Genomic DNA, 19994 nt, shown 5'->3' with positions numbered 1-19994 from the left:
GACTTGTCTTATCATTTTCATAAGTGTTTTACAAAGAGAACAGTTCTTATCTTTGAGGAAGTGCAATTATCAATTTTTTTCTTTTGTGAATGTTTTGTTGTCATATCCAAGACATTTTATATAGCCTAAGTCATAAAAATTTTTCCCTGTTTTCCTATACAAGTTTTATTGTTTTAGGTTTTGCATTTAGGTCTATCATTCAGCTTCAGTTAAAAGTTAAACATACACCTATCATATAACAGCTGTTCCACCCTTAGGTATTTACTCAAGAGAAATAAAAGCATATGTCCATACTAAAGCTTGTATATGAATGTTCATGGAATCTTAATCCCAAAACTGGAAATAATTCAAATGCTTATTAACAGCATTGATGAACAAATTGAGTTATAAACAAATCAAGATATATCAATACAATGGGATACTATTTAACAATAAAAAAGGAACAATAAACTATACAATAACATAGATAATCTCAAAAGAATGATGCTGAGTGAAAGAATCCAGACAAAACAGTACATACTATGAGAAAGACCAATGCACCCCTATGTTTATTGCAGCACTATTTACAATAGCCAAGAATTGGAAGCAACCTAAATGTCCATCGACAGATGAATGGATAAAGAAGATGTGGTACATATACACAATGGAATACTACTCAGCCATAAGAAAAGGGCAAATCCTACCATTTGCAGCAACATGGATGGAGCTGGAGGGTATTATGCTCAGTGAAACAAGCCAAGCGGAGAAAGAGAAATACCAAATGATTTCACTCATCTGTGGAGTATAAGAACAAAGGAAAAACTGAAGGAACAAAACAGCAGCAGAATCACAGAACTCAAGAATGGACTAACAGGTACCAAAGGGAAAGGGACTGGGGAGGATGGGTGGGTAGGGAGGGATAAGGGGGGGAGAAAAAGGGGTTTATTAAGATTAGCATCCATAGGGGGGTGGGAGAAAGGGGAGGGCTGTACAACACAGAGAAGACAAGTAGTGATTCTACAACATTTTGCTACGCTGATGGACAGTGACTGTAAAGGAGTATATAGGGGGGACCTGGTATAGGGAAAGCCTAGTAAACAAAGTATTCGTCATGTAAGTGTAGATTAATGATAAAAAAAAAAAAAAGCAGTTCTTGTGTGGTGACCTCCAATGAGTTCTACACAATGATATAAAGGGCATATAAAAGTGTAGGCAAAGGGTCTGTTTGTGTTTATACAGAGGATCAAAGCCTAATTTGGCTACCCCGAAAATGAATTAAGATACGATATGAAAAAGAACTTCCAACATCAGCACTCTCGGGAAGACTCATGCCAGAAGATGATCAGCAAAAAAAAACCCCAACAAAGATCCACACACTGCCACAGCTGTAGATACACTCATCCCACCAGTTCCTGGACTTGCCATGGGAATGAGGAAGGAGATATCTAAGCTGGCCTGTGCATACAGTAAAACAACAAATTTGACTGGATCTATACTGTTGGAACTCAACCAAGAATTAGGAGAAGTGCAAATTGTAGCACTCCAAAATCTTACAACCACAGACTATTTACTGTTAAAAGAACATATGGATGTGAACATTCCCCAGGAATGGGTTGTTTTAATTTATCTGAATTCTCTCAGACTGTTGAAGTTCAGTTGGACAACATCCACCATATCATAGATAAGTTTTCACAAATGCCTAAGGTGCCTAACTGGTTTTCTTGGTTTCACTGGAGATGGCTGGTAATTACAGGTATGCTTTGGTTACATAACTGTACTCCTATTATGTTAATGTGTGCGCACAATTTAATTAGTAGTTTAAAACCTATCCATGCTGAAGTTACTCTACAAGAAGATATGTCAAAGAAATAATCAATCTTCCCAGGTTTTCTTCCGCCTGCTACTTCTATAGCTTTTCTTCTTCCTTCCTAATTACAACCCTTAAATAGAATTCGTGCCTCATATCAAATTTACCAAGTATCATAATTCTTCCAAGTGGTAAAGACACCTCAAGACAAATGCTGGGCATAGAAGCCACAGGGCATAAATATGCAAAGAAGTAAAAAGCTAACCTTTTCAAACCATAAGGCTTCTCTCTCACTTACCAACTTAACATTTCCCTGTATGCCCCGGAAGATGACTGGTTAGCCAGAGACGGGTAAGATTCCTCAAGGGAGGAATAACCTAAGACAGGCACAGTCGCAGGGGGGCCATCAGGTGAGAAAATGGGGATCAGCAGAGGTGAGGCTTAGAACCTCCCCCCTCCTGTTCTGAGAGAAATCTTCTGCATACGTGGATGTTTTATTGCCCTTGTCTAGCTCGGGTTAACACATAGTCTACAGGCACACACCTGATCATCTACATTTGCTCTCTTACAACACTAAACTGTGTTTTCTACCTTTATCTCGTATCTACCTACCACTTCAGCATTTTATTAAAAATAATAATAATAAAGAGAAAAATGTGGTATCCACATATAAATCAAGTATAAAAATCAAATGAATATTCATATTTGAACTGTTTATAGTTCATAATGCATGAACAAAACCGAAAGCTTCTGTGATGACTGCCCTTGTAGTGTTCACCATGTAACTTATTCACTATGTAAGAATTTGTACTCCATGTAAGAACTTGTTTGTTATGCATCAGAAGATTGGAGACTGACGAAAATTAGGCTTGGGGTGGATTAATGATTGTGCATTGAGCATTGACCCCCCTATACAGAATTTTTTTGTTTTTAACAACCATTTGATCGATAAATATGAGAGAAGCCCTCACACACACAAAATATATATATATATACACACATATACATATATATATAAACACACTTCCAATTGTAAAATAAATAAGTAACCAGGATGTAATGTATAGCATAAGGAATATAGTCAAAATATTGTAACAACTTGGTATGGTGATAGCTGGTACCTGGAATTATCATGTATATAAATGTTGAATCACTGTGTTGTACACCTGAAACTAATGTAATACTGTGTGTCAACTACCCTTCAATAAAAAATAATTATCCAGGAAAACAAACAAACAAACAAACAAAAAACAGTACATACTATTTGCTTCCATTTATATAAAACTTTAAAAAATACAAACTTAGTAACAGAAGATAAGTGATTGCTTGGGGCAGAGAGGACAGAGATGAGCCAGAGGGAGGGATTCCAGAAGGACAAGAAGAACCTCTTGGGGCTGACGGATATGTTCATTATTCAATTGTGGTGATGGCATATGCACAAGTGTATGCACAAATCAGAATTTATCAAACTGTACAATTTGAATATATGTAATTTATTGTATGTCAATTACACCTTAATAAGCTGTTAAAAGCAAGAAGTTGTTATTTTGTTTTGTTTTGTAGTGGTTTTTTTAAAAATCAGGATCCAAAGTCCATATATTGCATTTAGTTGCTCCATGGGAATAAAAGGTTAACTCAGCAGCCTTGGGGTGTACAAACTATATTCCAAAGAAAAGACTAGTCCTCAACTAGTTCCTGGGAGAAAACCTTTAAGCCCTTGGAGCATCTGGCCTGATTAGAGTGTCATTGTATAAGTGAGGTTTACAATTGCCAGGATACTCCAAGATTTCCTAATTCTCCAAGTTCTCCCTAAACCCTTAGGTCATTTCTCCAAGGAAGAGTGTCTCATTGTTTGACCATTATGTGTCTTGGTGTGGATTTCTTTGGGTTTATCTTATTTAGAATTCATTCAGTTTATTGAATCTTAGGGCTTAATGACTTTTGCCAAATAGAGAAATTTTCTAGTCATTACTTCTTTGAATATTTTTTCTACCCAACCCTCTGAAAGTCCTCTTCTTCTAGGAGGTGAAGGCACTTACTTGTTCTTACAGCTTTCTGTGGTCTAGAAGCCAGGAGCAGAAGAGGTAATGCAGTTCTTGCTGCTCAAGGAAGTATAAAATAAAAATTATTTAGTGACCTTTGCATCACTTGGTGGATGTCGTGTGCATTTATACATTTATAGAACCAAATGAATCTTGTCCTTTAAGTTCTAGAATAAATATATATACATTTATTCCAAACTGTGCCATTTCTTCCAAGTCAGACTATGAGTCATAGTATTTTGTAGTCATGTATCTACTTTTAACATTACTGTTTTGACCACTTAATTCACCAATATTGTTCCTAGAAAACTTTTGGCTTTAAAAACCCCACAAAAAAACAAATTTATTCTTAAGGGGCATATCTATGATCAGGGATATAAGAAAGAATGTGCCAGCTTCTGAAGTTAACTATTAAGAAGGAGTCCCAAAAGGGTATTGAGAAATCATGCCATTCTTCAACAGCAGCTTCCCAAGGTGACTCCTCTGAAGGTGATAACACTCATGGATATTTTAGTTTTGGCATATTTGCTACCAAAAACTAGTCACACTATATGTATATGTGCATGGGTGTGTGTCTGTGGGTGTGAGACTATTGAGGCTGCCTAGGGAACAGGGATATTCAACCTTCCATCTCCCAGATATCCTTGATGAATTTAATAGCAATCTATAGGTGTGAGGACTATTACAAATTGGGAAACTTCATTAGGAGTTATATTCATAGATTCATATCAGTAGGAAACCATTTCCCAGACCACATATTGGGATAATTTGGAATACAAGAAGGACTGTATTAGCATCTTTTAAACAGCTATTTGCTTTGATGTTAACATACCCCAAACTAAGAACCATAAAGTAAACAGGTAGCCCAATAATGTAAAGGCTAAATTCTGTATTTCTAAACTTTCAAGCAAAATGTCCCAAAAGCCACTGGCCTTTGTTAATTGCAAATAAAGTAGTTCTTCCATTTTTTGAAATACAAGGTTTGGCAGTATTTTATTTACTCTTTCAGTGTTGGAAAGTAATGCTTCCCCCATTTTGATACTTGTTTTCTTTAACCATCAATAAACAGGAATTGACCTTACATAGTTACCTTCTTCTGATTTTCTACAAATGGAAATAAATGGTGGAGCAGGCAGTCAAACTCAGATCCAAATGACACCAACATTCATGCTGTTCCCCTTGCCCTTGCTATACTAGACTCTATTATCTTGAGGGTAGGTTTGTCTATGTAAACAGACAATCTGGGTTTCTAGGACAAAATAAATGGGTTATCACCTATCCTACGTTTCAGAAGTCTCCAAAAAAGCTACTTATATGACAAATTTATCAGAGACCAATATGTTTTTGGGTATGAAAAAAATCAATAGCTCATTTCAAGGATGCCCAAAGGGTCTATTATCAGCTACCCTTTTTATTTTACAAGGATCTAGGATATCCTTATTGCCACTACCAATACAAACAGAGTTTTTCTTAAAGTCCAGACTTAATACCTTCCATTTCCCAAAGATAAAGCCTGCACTCTCTTCACCATAATAGCCCCAGTTTTCATAACTATGTCTGCCAGGAACTGCTGGGTCATGCTGTGATAATGAGCCGCTCCCAAATCTTGGTTGTTCAGTACAACAAAGGTTTATTTCTTGCTCATACAAAATTTGTTGTGGGTCTGGGTGGCTCTCCAGGCATCTGCCCCTCCCCACCTGTGGGGAAAGTTGGGGTTCCTATGGCTGGATCCTCACCTGAACCTAAACTACTTGATGATGTAACCAGCCTACTACTAGGCTACTGCTTCCACACCCTAGTCAATTGATTGAGTCACTATGTAAAGAGCTCTGCCTAGTGCTCTGGGGGGAGGCAGAGACGGAGGATTACAGACCCACAGACTGTTGGATGCAGATGTAACTCTGGTGCTTGATCGGTCTCCAGGAGAACAAGCTGGGTAATAAGCCCTTTCACCCCAAGAACGTTCCATTGTCATTCCTTGGTCTCACTGAATACATTGTGAACTTGCCTGGGGCTGAAACCCATTGGCAAGATGCTGATCTTCAATAAATGCCCAAGAAAGTTGGAATGTGGGAATTCTTTTGAACATAAATGGGTCCTGTTGTATTCTATAGGTATGAAAACCTCCTTAATCAGACTCTTTTATCTTGAGGGTTTTAAAAATTACCTATTGCCTTTTTGTTTTAGTTATACCTTCTACTGATTGGATGAAGCTCACCCACATTAAGGAAAGCAATCTTCTTTACCCAGTCTACTGATTCAAATGTTAATCTCATTCAGAAATACCATTACAGACACACCCAGAATAAAGTTTGAGCAACCCATGTCCCAGTCAAGTTGACACATAAGAATTAACCATCATACCTATTTTCCCATGTGTTATAAAAGGAAAATCCCTAAGCAAATTCCAGGACGAATACGATTAAGGAACAGGTGATTGGAGAAAGCTGTGAGAATCTGTTCTATTTCACACTGTATTATTGCCTTCCCAGCACAAGGCCATTAACTACTTACACAAGGAGAAGAGTAATTACTTATTTGTGAGCAAAATAAATGGTTGCTGTTGTTTAGGCTACTTGCTTTGCAATGACCAGAATGAGTATAAATAACACTATTATAGACACAACATAAATCATATGCAATCTTTTTCATCAATCTTAAATTCTCCTGTAATCAGTAAAAAATCCTTAAAACACACAACCATAAGAATCATGCTACCCTATTCCTGTCCCTGATCCTATACAGTTGACCTTTGAACAACACAGGTTTGAACTGTGCAACCTCACTTACACCTGTTTTACAATAAATAAATTGTAAAATACTTTGGAGATTTGTGTCAATTTGAAAAACATTTTCTCCCTAGCTTACTTTAAGAATATAGTGTATAGTACATGTACAAAATATGTGTCGATCGACTGTTTATGTTATGGTAAGGCTTCCAGTCAACGGTAGGCTATTAAGTTTTGAGTCAAAAGTTATACTTAGATTTTCAACGGTAGAGGTCAGTGCTGCTAACCTCCAAGTTACGTCAGCTGTACTTCACAAACCAATCATTCTGCAAATCTGAGAATTACAGTATGGATAAAACGAAGGTTCCTGTGGCCAGGATTCTCACCTGGCCCTGGTTGCCTAGCTCACTACAAATATGTGGGCAATACGTTGTATTGACTCTACATAAAGAGCTCTGCCCAGTGCTTTGGGCAACACGGTGGCACAGCTGCAAGGCTGCAGGAGAGCAAAGCAGAGGCTGTAGTGGTGGTAGCGCCGAAGACAGAGACTGGGGCAGCTGTGCGGGCAAAGAGGCCCAGAGGCAGAGCCTGGCTTGCTGCATGCAGACTCGCTCCGAGTGAACAGGATTTTAGTGATTGACCTGCCACCATGGAAATAAAGTTGGGTATAACCCTTTCACCCCAAGAATGTTCTACTGTCATTTCTTTGGTCACACTGAATCCATAGTGAAATTGCCTGGGGCGGAAACCCATTGGCAAGACACAGTGACCTCAGGTGGTCAGGTTATTTCTTGATTCTACTGACTCCTATACCCTAACACTAATTTGGGAGCTGTATAGAATTTACTGGTATCTTGAAAGAATATAAAAAAGAGGTTTAATTGCTTTATTAAACACTCTTTACATTTGCAAAACTGACTATTTCCTATGCCTTTATCTCAATCCTTCTTAGCAGTTTTGAATAGAGGGTGGCAGGTATGGTGGGTAAAGGGGTATTTTTACAACTGTATAAATAACACATTTATACACATTACTCTCCCTTCCGAAAGAAGTGTGCTGGATGTTGTCGATTATTTTTGTTTTCCTATGATTATAGTGTAAGGGGTTTCATCTTGAAAAATGTTTGGACTCCCAGGAAAATTTTTGATTCTAGAAATGACACATATTTTCAAAAAAATTTAATCAGTAATTTTCCCTCTCCTCTTTTTTTTTGGCCTCCAAAATGTTTTAAGTAACTTCTTAACGTGGAGGACAACCACGTGCAGGTATTGTGAGCAACCAGTGACGTACAAGACACAGATTTTTGCTTTGTCAAGACGACTAAGTAATAAGTTACCAAAGAAGCAAAGTAAACATATTGTAGCAGAATCAGCCTTGAGACAACCAAGAAATAACTGTGTAATTTTAGTCACTTCTTAGTGCCCTGAGACCTAGTCCTGCGGTAGGGCAGGGATGTGGGACAAGCATCATGATTAACTTTTCCTGCCTATGGTGAAAAATGCTAAGATATAAACAGTATGGTAAGAACAGTATGGTAAGAACTAAGATTCCATTTTAAAAAGCAGAAAGGTGAGAAGAAAGATTCCTTACATATTCTCTGGTAATCAGACAATAACCCAACAGCCTACTATATTAAGGCAGAGCAAGCAGTCTTAACTGGTATGTCCCCACCACTTGAGGGTAACCACTATCTTGGAGAAAAGGATAAATTCCTTGTGTTGGGTTTATTTAGCAGAATTAGCTGGAGGACTGATAATAAAGGAAAGGAGACATGAAAAGAAAGATAAGCATCTTGAGACCAGAAGTCAAGCTTACATACAACAATTCCTGCCCTTTGCCCCATTCTTGAAAGCCTTCAAAGACAAAATCCCTAAACTTTCAGTGTGCCTTCTTTCTGAGGATGCGTACTTTCCTACTTTAAGTGTGCACTTTCAAATAAAGCTTTCTCACTGCTCACATTACTGCAGTTTGTCTCTTTGCTATTTCATTTTATTTCCAAGTCTTCACCCTGTCTCCGCTTTACTCCTAATAAGTAGGAAGGCGCTGCTAAGAGCTCAAATTTGGACCTGCATGTTTCCATCGCCTGGGTGACATAGAAGGAACTGCAGCTGTGCCAGCTGCTCTTAGTAGCCTACATGAAAATCTTTCTTTGGGAAGTTCTCAGAACATAATCTCACTCCATCCTGTGCTCTGCCACTCCCCCAAATCCTGGAGTGGTAGGAGCTAGTCCCCATGCTGTGCAGATCCAAGCAGACACACGATGCCGGGTGACCCTGGCCTCAGGAGTTGGCAAGGGAATCTGCCCTAGGCTGAGAACTTTCCCTCTTTCCCTCTGCACTTTCCTGTTCTCTGCTGCCTGCCAAGCAGCTGCCATTCCCTGCTGCTCTTGCTTTAATGAATTCCTTCCTTACCTGCACTTGTCTGACCCGTTCGAGAATTCTTTCTCGTCCAGAGTCAAGAATCCTCCCGCATCCAGGTTGAGGTTTCTCCTAGTGCTTCACCTAGCAAGCAGGGAGAGATCCCACCAGACGCAGCTGCCCAGCAACAGTCTTATCAGTCGATATGTCAGCGTCCTCTACCATGTTATTTATTAAAAAAAAAAAACCCCATTTCTATAAAGTCAAAATAGCCAATCTTTAGTGGTCTTTTCCTATCTAATTTCTCCTTTTCTCTTTTCCCCGTATCTTTTCTAAGTCTTAGACGACCTTCACCGTTTTCTTGTTTACTTGGGTATCCTAGCCTCCCAGCCTTTTGCATCAGCCTGCAGGAAGTTGCTCTCTTCATTACCAGAATTCACCACACCTGCGTTAGGCTGAGTACCTTTTAGAAATGAGACTAATAAAAAGGCCCAGGAAATCGTGCCCTGGCTTCCTAAATTTCATCTTTCTTAACGGCTTCAGCTACACCCAAGACCCATCCAAGGAGCCGGAAGCCTGAGCTCCCCGCCCAGGTGGCAGCTATGTGTGTTTACAAGCCTCAGGCAGCCCCTGCGGACGAGGTAAGGAGCAGAAAAACAGTAGTGAAGGAAGTGCAGCCTGGGAGGAGCCGCAAGCTCTTCCACGGCAGCCAGACAAGGACCGTCCGCCCCTCCTACGCTCCCCGCGGAGACTGTCACGCTAGCGAGTGACAAGATGGCGCGGTCCCCGCGGCCACCTCGGCGGGGTGGGGGGGCGGAGCGGGCGGAACCGCGCGTGTCACGTGACCACCGCGGGCCGGGCGCCCCCGCTACCCCAGGAGTCCGGTGGTAACGCAGGCGGCGTTTCTGCCCCTGTAGGGGCGTTCTCCGGAGTTCCCCGCTCGGCTGCAAGGCTGTCCCTCTAGCAATCGGGGCCAGAAAACGGGGCGCTAGGCCCTGCAGAGGCGGAACCGGGTCCTTGTAACTAGCGCCGAGGAGGGGGGTCGGAGCTCCCGGCCAGGGTCTGAGCCGGAGGAGACCGCGCGGGCGTCCTGGGGGACGGCCAAGCGCGGAGGGCGAGGCTTCTTGGGGAAATGCAGGGCATGTTGCCCAGGCCATGGGTGCCGACGGGGACTCGGGGGTCCCCTCGGGGCTACGACCACTTGCCGCGGGCATTTCACAGGTTTCCCATCGTCCCCCAGCCTGGAATCCAGCAGGATTGAAACACGGCTTCAACCAAATGTTCTCTTTCCTCTAAGGAGAGGGGCTGAGCCAGTCAGCCCGAAAGGACTTAAGTGGGGTGCCCGGTCCTCGGGGGTGGAAGGAGCAGGGGTTGAAGGGAGTGCGGGAGCGAGAGTGCCCTTCCTGACCATCAAATGCCTCCATCTGTGTTGCCGTCTCTGCTGAGTGGGCTTGCCGCGCTCACCACCCGGGAGGAGGGACGGCCGACGCCCGGTGGGCTCTGACCGTGCCGCCTTCATGTCGCTGCTGACGGGCACTCCGGGGGGAACGGGCATGGGGCACAGCCTCGCCCTCCGCCTTCCCCGCCTCCCAGGCGCAGAGGCTGGCGATGTGGAGACGTGAGGGGACCCTGGCTGCCCGGGGTTCTGCAGGACTCCACCAGGCATCCGCGCGTTCCTCCGCGCCCGGGGCGGGAGAGACTGGCGTGGTGCTCCGAGGCGGGCCGGCGACGAGCGAGGGGCACCAGCCTCGCCATGGGGCACAACGGCAGCTGGATCTCCCGAAACGCCAGCGAGTCGGGCAACGCGTCGGGCGCCCAGGCGGCAGGCGCCAACCTCAGAGCGCTCGGGGCGTTCGGCGAGGCGCAGCTGTACCGCCAGTTCACCACCACCGTGCAGGTCGTCATTTTCATAGGCTCTCTGCTCGGTAAGCCGCCTGCGGGGCTCATCTCGGGTGCGCTTCCCCGAGGGCGCAGGCTCAGAGCGCCTGGGAGCCTCTGAGAGGGCACGGGAGTCGGGGTCGCCAGAGAGGCCATAGGGTTTCGGGGAGCCTGGTCAAGTGCAGACAGTTGAAAGAAGTTAAAGAATTGCAGGGTAATGCAGGGAAGTTAAGCAGGATGGTCGACTCGGGTCCCCTAACTGGAAGCAGAAGAGCTCCAGTAGGGTTCTCAAGCCCGAGGACGGTGCCAGGTCCAGGTGGAGGTCAGCCTCCCCATGCGGCCCTTGGAGAACGCTTCGGGATGGGCACAGGGTTATGCCCGTCTTTCCTTAAACCTCCCGGGCGCCAGATCGGAGGGCTGGCCTGAGCTCTTATTTACAAATAGAGAAGAACAAAGCTTTTGTTTTATTGCTGATGACTGGTGTGTATTGCGCTTCCATCTATTCCCCATATATAAAATTATTTTGAAAGAGCCTTGGTTTGCTTCTTCGGAACGCCAACCTGCTGGTAAATAATTCGGTGGAGTGAAACTCTGATACCTTCTGCTATTTTAACAACCCCCACTCCCCAAAAATTCTAGTCTACTTCTCTATTTATGTTTTAAGTACAAAATAAAGGCAGGATATGAAACACCACACACCACACACAGAGACTTAGGTATACTTTTTTTGGGGAGGAAATAACGAACTGAAAATGAGAGGTTAGTAAAAAATGGTTGTCTGTTAGTGTGAGAATTATCTCTACTTCTGGTGGTTGCTCTTTAAATGTTAAATGATAAATCAATATTCATTTCTTTTGGAGTTTGTTGAACATATTGCATATTGTAAATATGTGGCTTCTCTTAAAATGTATTTTTTGATGTTGATTTGTAAGGATGGAAAAAGATTGTAATTATGAGTGATATTATAGCCAAGAACAGTCTTAAAGTTTTATTTATTTAAAAAAATTTTTTTATTAAGGTGTGATTGATACAAACTCTTATGAAGGTTTCACATGGAAAAACAATGTGGTTACTACATTTACCCATATTATCAAGTCCCCACCCATACCCCAATGCAGTCAGTCACTGTCCATCAGTGTAGTAAGATGCAACAGATCCACTATGTGCCTTCAGTCTTAAAGTTTTAAAGTTAGGAGTAGATTTCTTTTTTGTAGACACCTGTGAATTTCCATGGAGACCAGAAAAACTGTCATCAAAAAGACTACGAAAGGATTTTGGGATGAAAGACTATGAAAGTGTCTGGCATTTCCCTCTGTAATTTCTCTAATTGTCATTGTATGTCCCATTCTATTATAATGATTTGCCACTTTTTGTCATGAGGACATTTCCAGGAGTAGACGTCAATGTGGCTGTCTAGATGTGTGTTTTATGAGTGGAATGTTAAATGCACATTAACAGAGCAAAACCTCATGTTCCAAATATTTTCAATAATCATTTAACAACACTGAGCACCTACTAGGTACCAGACATGATAAATTGTAGATTATTTGTTGGGCGTAAGATTCTAGTATTGTCATATTTACTTAAAGTGTAGATTATTGGAGAGGCAGTAGAAGTGGCTGCCTTTTTTATTTCTGCAGGGATCTTGTTTTTGTCTTGTTTTCCCCGCTGGTAACTTTAACCCTGAAGAAAGATGGTGCTGGGAGGAATTTTCCTATAGTTTGAGTCTAAAAATTTGAGTATAAAATAGAGCATGTGTGTAAAAGGGCATAGCAAATAGTGCACATTTAAATATTAGTTCTGCTTCTCTTATGCCTACTATTTTTGTAAGAGGAATTCTTAAGTAAATCTTCCCTTATTTCAGCTTATTCCACACAGCATTTGATTGACATATAAAAACTGCTTTTGTGGATGTCTCCAAAGAGGAGACTGATTTTCCCCTTGATCTTTGGCAATGCCTGATTTGGCTAGGGGGATATATTTTTCTCCTTTCACATTACTTGGACCCTCCTAAGAGAGAATCCCATTTGCTCCTTTTTATTTTCAGAAACAGTATAAATATGGTTAAATTTCTAGAAATCAAGAAAGAACCTGTGCAAAGGGAAAGGCATTTCTGGTTTCCTTGAAAGGTTAGCTGAATCATAACATTGCTCTGTGTACTTGTTACTGGTTTTCTCGATTCATTGTTCTCTGAGGATTTGACCCGTACAAACATATCTGTAGTGGAATCTTCCTGGTAATGCTAACTGAGCCTCAGAGCTTAAATTCCAAAGCCATGTGCAGTCAGTTGCAAAACAAGTAAACTTGGGAAGCATAGTTTCATGAATCCTCAAAACAGAGGAAAATCACAAATGAGGAATAAAAGAAAAGGATTTATCATGGAAGAGTCTGTAAAGTTGAAAAATAAATAGAGGGTAGATTAGTATCTAGAATATCATGTGACACTAATTTAATCTACTGTTTCCTCTGTCCCCAAACACTGATGAATTTTTCTTTTATCTTTTATGTTTAAACAAATTCAAATACACTTCCCATATTGTCTAAAGAGAATTTTTCATTAGAATTTTCAAAGGCCCACTGTTACGTAAAATAATTCCTTTGTACTATTGATGTCTTGCAGCTCTTTTTGAAGACTGTTTTAGTGCCCCATACTGGGAAAAATCCTCAACAACTTGGAATAACTATAATATTCCAACCATAGGGAACATTAATTTGCTGAGTTGAAAATGAACTCAAGAATTGCATATAATATTATTCAAATAATGCCTTTAGAGGGTTTGTTTAAGTCAGTGTTTGTTAGCCTTCTTTATGGAACATCTTGGAATTTCCATCTCAGATACTCTGTAGATCTTGAGAGACAAATTAGATTCTTCAGTAAATACATGTCACACACCACTTTTAGTAATGAACAATGTAAAATCAAAGACCCAAAAAGATTTGGGATCACCATTTCCTATAAATGCTTTAAATCTGACTCCTCAGAATTGATCTTTTTCTATCTTTTCCTCACTGTCTTTGGATTCACGATCTAAGAGCCTGGAGAGCTGGGCCCCTCTGGTGCTTTCACTTGAAAAAGGTCTGCTAAGAATTGCCTGTCTTCTGTGCTTGTCCTCACTGGAGGCATTTAGGAGAATTTTATAAATGAATTTGCTTTAATTTAAAGAAAATTAGCACTGTACAATAGCCAACAAGAGTGTGTATCCCACCCTGCAATTTATTGTAAAGTAGAGAAACCAGTCTACTTTCTTGCCACACTATTTATATGGTTCTTACTCTTAAGCCATCTCCCCTTTTCTTTCCAATGGTCTATAGTGAACCAGCATAAAATGCTGATCCCAAGTAAAGGTCCAACTTGTCTGTGACCTGATTCCTTGAGGTGGTCATTGAAGTGTTCATTTCAAAGGAAAGGTGAGGAACTGACTTGTTGAATCAGTTTGACAGATGATATGGATAGACACCATTTTTGCTTGTGATTGTTTATAGTCTTTCAACAAAATAATTGGGCACTGGCAATGTTCAGGGTACTTGTTTGACAGAAATTGACTTGTGTTTTTGATACTAATTGAAATTAACTAGGTAATAGCTAGATAATTATTGGAGTTTCTTAGTTAAATATTTGATAGGAACTGTTAAAATAGTACTTTGTGCTTATAATTCCTAATTATTCAAGATGATTTTTAGTTAGCCATAATTATAGCCAATTATAACGTAATATTAACAGCCTTAGTCTACCTGCTTTTTCTGTTTTTGATATGCCTAGAAACCTAGACATCAAGAATAAGGTGTCCTGAACTGACCAACGGAGTTTGAAATGGTGAGGTCGATAATATCAGCCTGGGTAGGTGAAGTAGTAATATACTGGCTCAAATTGCCTCACATTTTCTTTGATTTCTATATGATGTATGAATTTCCACCCATTGATTCATAATGTAATATGTTAGGCAAAGAAAATCAATCTGCCTGTCATCTGAATGAAACACTTTTGGTAACCCTATATGCTTCTCCTTTCTAGGTCTTTAGTGTAAATACCCTTACATGTCCCAATTCTTCTTGGAAATTAAATTCTGTGAAAACTTAAAATGCTTTATCAAGATAAAATTCCTATACTACACAGTACTCTCAATTATATATATATAGTTCAGTGTGGTTTTTAATATACTCACAGAATTCTGTAACCATCACCAAAAGTGAATTCCAGACATTTTTATCACCTAAAAAAGAAGCTATGTATCCATTAGTAGTCACTTCCCATTTACCTTCAATACCTTGAGCCCTAGGCAACCACTAGTCTATTTTCTATCTCAGTGGATTTGCCTGTTCTGGACATTTCATTTCTATGGAGTCATGTAATATGTGGCTCTTTGTAATTGGTTTCTTTCACCTAGCGTAATGTTTTCAATATTTAACCATGTTATAGCATATACTTCATGCTTTTTCTAGTGCTGAATAATATTCTGTTGTATGGATAGATCATCTTTTCTTTATCCATTCATCAGCTGATGGACATTTTGGATTGTTCCCACTTTGGGCTATTATAAACAATGCTGCTGTGAACATTTGTGTAGTTTTGTGTGGATATACTATTTTCAGTTCGCTTGGGCGTGTATCAAGAGTGAAGTTTCTTGGTCAGATGGTAACTAAATTTATCCTTTTAGGAACTGTCAGACTGCTTTCTGAAGTGGATGCATTATTTTACATTCCCACGAGCAATGTATGAGGGTTCTAATTTCTCCTCATCCTTGTCAACATTTGTTATTATATGTCTTTTTGATTATAGCCATCCTAGTGGATAAGTGATATCACATTGTAGTTTTGATTTGCATTTTCCTAATGACTAATGATGTGAGCATCTTTTCATGTCCTTATTGGCCATTTGCATATCTTCTTTGGGGAAATGTCTTTTCAGATCTTTTGCCCATTTTTAAGTTGGGTTGTCTTTTTGACATTGAGTTGTAAGAGTTCCCTATATATTCTGGATACTAGAACTTTACCAATATACGATTTGTTAATGTTTTCCCCCATTCTTTGGATTGTCTTTTCATTTTCTTATTGGTATCTTTTGAAGTATCAGCATTTTAAATTTTGATGAAATCCAATTTATCTAAAATTTGTTATTTGTGCTTTTGGTATCTGAGATGTTTTTTCATATACAGCAACAATAATAGTATTATACACAGCAGTAATGGTAGTAAAACTCTGTTTGGGTTCCAGGACCCCATTCCAATGTGTGTAGGTGTGTGGAAGGGAGTCTTTCCACATATAATACCAAGCAATTCTTGAACACCAGCAGGTTGTCACAGAACTCAACTAAATTCTGATGCTATTTGCTTGGAGACAGCACCAGATTCTCCAGATTAAGCACTCAGCATTCTACAAGACTGCCCTCCACAACTCTAGATGCTGGTTGCAGGCCCCAGGCTGTTACTGTGCCTCTGATCTACTGGCTACAGACTATAGATTGGAGGTTCCTACGACCTCCTCCTTAGGGTCAATTAATTTGCTAGAGCAGCTCACAGGACTCAGGAAAACACTTGTGTTTACCAATTTAATAAAGGATACAGTAAAGGATACAAGTTAACAGCCAGATGAAGAGATACATAGGGCAAGGTCCCAAATAAAGGAGCTTCTGTCCTCATAGAGCTTGGGGCCTGGCTCGGTGGCATGCAGAGGCGTTCTGATCTCTCTGACAGAAGCAGGATCCAAGAGAGCAGACAGAAATAAAGTGTTCTCAGGAGTTTTTGTGAGTGACTAGACTAAGTTATTGGCCATTGGCTGAGTCAACCTCCCTGCCCTTGGGTGAGGTCCAAAAATCTCTCATTAACATGACAAAACATCCACTTCACCTTTAAGACTCTGAAGTGTTTTCAGGAACTGTGGATGAAGACCAAATATACCTGGGAAATGTATCTTTGGTCCTGTGAATGACCAAATATGTATTTCTTATAACTCATTAAATTGCAGTGTCATTTCTAAGAAACCCTTGCCTGATCCAAGGTGATGAAGATTAACATTTTCTTCTAAGAGATTTATAATTTTAGTTCTTACATTTAGGTCTTTGATCCATGTATGTTAATTTTTGTGTATGGTGTTAACTAGGGGTCCAAATTCATTATTTTATTTGTGGATATACATGTGTCCCAATGCCATTTTTTGAAAAGGCTGTTCTTTCTCTGTTGAATTCTCTTGATTCTCTTATTTGTATTATGAAAACTTTTGATATCATTCTTCCTTCAAAGGATTTTCATAAACTTTTGACATGCAGTAAATAAGAGGAAAATAAATCTTTTTCCCTACCAGTAATTTATTTTATGTATTTTAAGAACCATTTAGAAACAGACTTTCTCAGAAGCATGGAGATGAATGACCTAGCCAGTAGATTAATAATAGAGACTTATTTGGAATATAATCAGGTGATTCTTTTTTCTGTGTTTCTTAGGTTCTTCCCCCTAAACTAGTAGTTTAGGCCCCTTTTCATGTGTGCTAATATACCATGTCTCTGTTAGGCACAGTCATTTGTAAGTGCTGGGATGTCAATAAATGATCTGGCTGCATCATAACTGCCATATTAATGTTGTTTCTAACAGGAACTGTTGTCATCTAAAATAATTAACTCCAGGAATATTTACAACAATTTCACTGTTACAAGTGTTCCAACAGCAACGAGACCATTGGAGCAGGAAGATGTATTTAAAATTTTGTCCATTGTTTTGTTTTTCTTTTACCTGGTCCCTTTTTTGTTCTGGACCTTAGTCTGTGGCCTGTGCTAATACACAGTGAGAGTGAAATACAGACCCTCCCCTCCTTTGCTTGGGATTAGAAATGGAACCTTTGCAAAGACTTCCTCCGCAATCAGAGCAGTGTTTACATGGTGGTAAGATATTCTTTTATATGTTGACAGTTAAGGTATATTAGTAGAACTTTTAGATGCTGGTAGACAAAGCAACTAAGTAATTTGTTGTCTGGAATTTTCATTTTGTTACCCTTTTCTTGGTCCCAAACTCTTGGCTCCAAATCTTCCTGATTCTATAAGAAATTTACTTTATTGGGTGGGATTTTATAGAATGAAGGAAAATTTGTCTCAAAACAGGAACAGATGTGGCTCTGCTTTTCAATGGGTGTCCAAGTCTCTGAAAGTATATCTTCTGTAAGAGTTTGCCAAAGAGTTTCTCTACATGTCATTTTTCTGAATAAGCCATTTAGATTGGGTAATAACTGGAAGCCATTGTAAAAAACTGTCTATTGTCAAAGAACTTCAATATTAGCCAGGTGGAAAATCTTTATTAGTCACATTGCACAAAAACTTAGAAGAGTTTTTGGCAGGATTGAAAGGTATGAGTGACTCTAGGCAAAATTTGGAAGTAAGGTATTTACTTTGGGCAAAACAAAAAAGTAAGAAAATGAAAACCATCTTCAGAAAATCACCCCTCGTTTTCAGAGTTTTTTCTGTTCTCATATTCATTCCATTTCCGTTCAGATACCTCGTTCTCTTCTTGTCCTTTTGGATGCCCAGTCACTTTATTCTGAGTTGCTCACTTGTCTTCTTTCTTCCAAACTTAACAGTATCTGTATTCCATTCCCTCATGGTGGCATGCTAAGTAAATAAAACCACTTTAGATGTTAATAGATGTTAGTGCATTTAATAATATTGATGTTTGAAAGTACTTTTCTTTAGAAAAAGTTCCCTCTCTTAAGCAAAAAGAGTGACTAAGTTGAGCATTTCATATGTTTTATTTGACAGGTGATGGTGAGGAATGGGTGGGGTGGAACTTTTAAGAACCTCCATTCACATCATACAGGCGATCCTATTGCATATAAGGCATTTAGAAAAGTTGAGGGTTTAAGTACACAGTACGTAAAGGAGCAGGAGGGTGTCAGTTGTTACTAGTGTCTTCTTTTTTTTTAATTGAAATGTCATTGATACACAAGTTTATATTGGTTGCGAATATACAATACATTGGTTCAGCAGTTACCCATATTATTAAATCCTCACCCCCACTAGTGTGGTTACTATCTCAGCATAGGAAGATGTTACAGAATAATTAACTATATTCTTCTGTGTTGCACTATCATTCCCATGACTAGCTTGTATTATGATTGAGAATTTCTGTGCCCCTTAATCTCCCTCACTCTCCCCTCCTACCCTCCTCAATCCCTCCCTAATGGTAACCACTAGTCATTTCTCTGTGTGTCTACTGATATTTTGTTCATTTTGTTTTGCTTTGTTTTTAGATTCCACAAATAAGTGAAATCATATGGTATTTGTCTTTCTTTGCCTGTCTCATTTCACCTAGCATAATAACCTCTAGGTCCATCCATGTTGTCACAAATGGCAAGATTTCTTTCTTTTTTTATGGCTGAATAATACTCTATTTTATATATGTACTGTCTCTTCTTTTTCCATTCATCTATTGATGTACACTTTGGTTGCTTCCATAACTTGGCTATTGTATATAATGCAGTGATAAACATAGGGTGCATATATCTTTTTGAATCAGGGATTTTGTTTTTTTCAGGTAAATTCCTAGAAGTTAAATTACTGGATTGAATGGTATTTCTTTTTTTATAAGCATATTATTATATTTCCTTATTTTTGTGTGCATGTAATTGTATACATACATAAAAGTGACATTTTATATATAGTTTTATATTACTTTTTCTACTTAAAGTTATGGCACATATGGCCTTTTACCTATTATAATCCATAATTTTCACGAAAATGCCTCTATTTTCTTTAGCTTTTCCCTTACTGCTAGACATTTAAGGTTTTTAATCCTTAGGACAAGTTCTTAAAAGTAAACACTGAGTCTAAATGGTATAAATGTTTTTCTTTTATTAAGGTATCATTGATATACAATTTTATACTCAGGTTTCACATGAGCATTGTGGTTACTACATTCTCCCTATTATCAAGTCCCTACTACATATCTCATTACAGTCACTGTCCATCAGCATAGTAAGATGCTCTAGAGTCACTACTTGTCTTCTCTGTGCTATACATCCTTCCCTGTGCAGCACCCCCCATATTATGTGTGCTAATCATAATGCCCCTTAATCCCCTTATCCCACCCTTCCCACCCACCCTTCCTAGTCCCTTTCCCTTTGGTAACTGTTAGTCCATTCTTGGATTCTATGAGTCTGCTGCTGTTTTGTTCCTTTAGTTTTTTCTTTGTTGTTATACTCCACAGATGAGTGAAATCATTTG

The 19994-nt window shown here is 39.6% G+C and overlaps 1 protein-coding gene across 4 annotated transcripts in view; it reads left to right on the top strand.

The window, feature by feature from the left end:
* The first annotated feature begins 9440 nt into the window (after positions 1-9440).
* The window catches only part of GPR176 (G protein-coupled receptor 176), a 101801-nt gene continuing 91247 nt past the window's right edge, over positions 9441-19994 (top strand). The window contains exon 1 of one of the 4 annotated variants that reach the window (XM_036923911.2): positions 9441-9555. Coding sequence is in view for 3 of the 4 variants with exons in the window: in XM_036923907.2 (XP_036779802.2) it covers positions 10523-10839 (317 nt within the window). In the remaining variant the exon portion in view is untranslated. Of the gene's footprint in view, positions 9556-9805; positions 10840-19994 lie in introns of those variants that run through there. The other 3 variants (XM_036923907.2, XM_036923910.2, XM_036923908.2) reach the window with 3 other exon arrangements.

Source organism: Manis pentadactyla, chromosome 11 (genome assembly GCF_030020395.1).
Source record: "Manis pentadactyla isolate mManPen7 chromosome 11, mManPen7.hap1, whole genome shotgun sequence".
NCBI lineage: Eukaryota > Metazoa > Chordata > Mammalia > Pholidota > Manidae > Manis > Manis pentadactyla.
The sequence above is the reverse complement of the archived record's forward strand: the minus strand, read 5'-3'. Positions and strand labels throughout refer to the sequence as shown.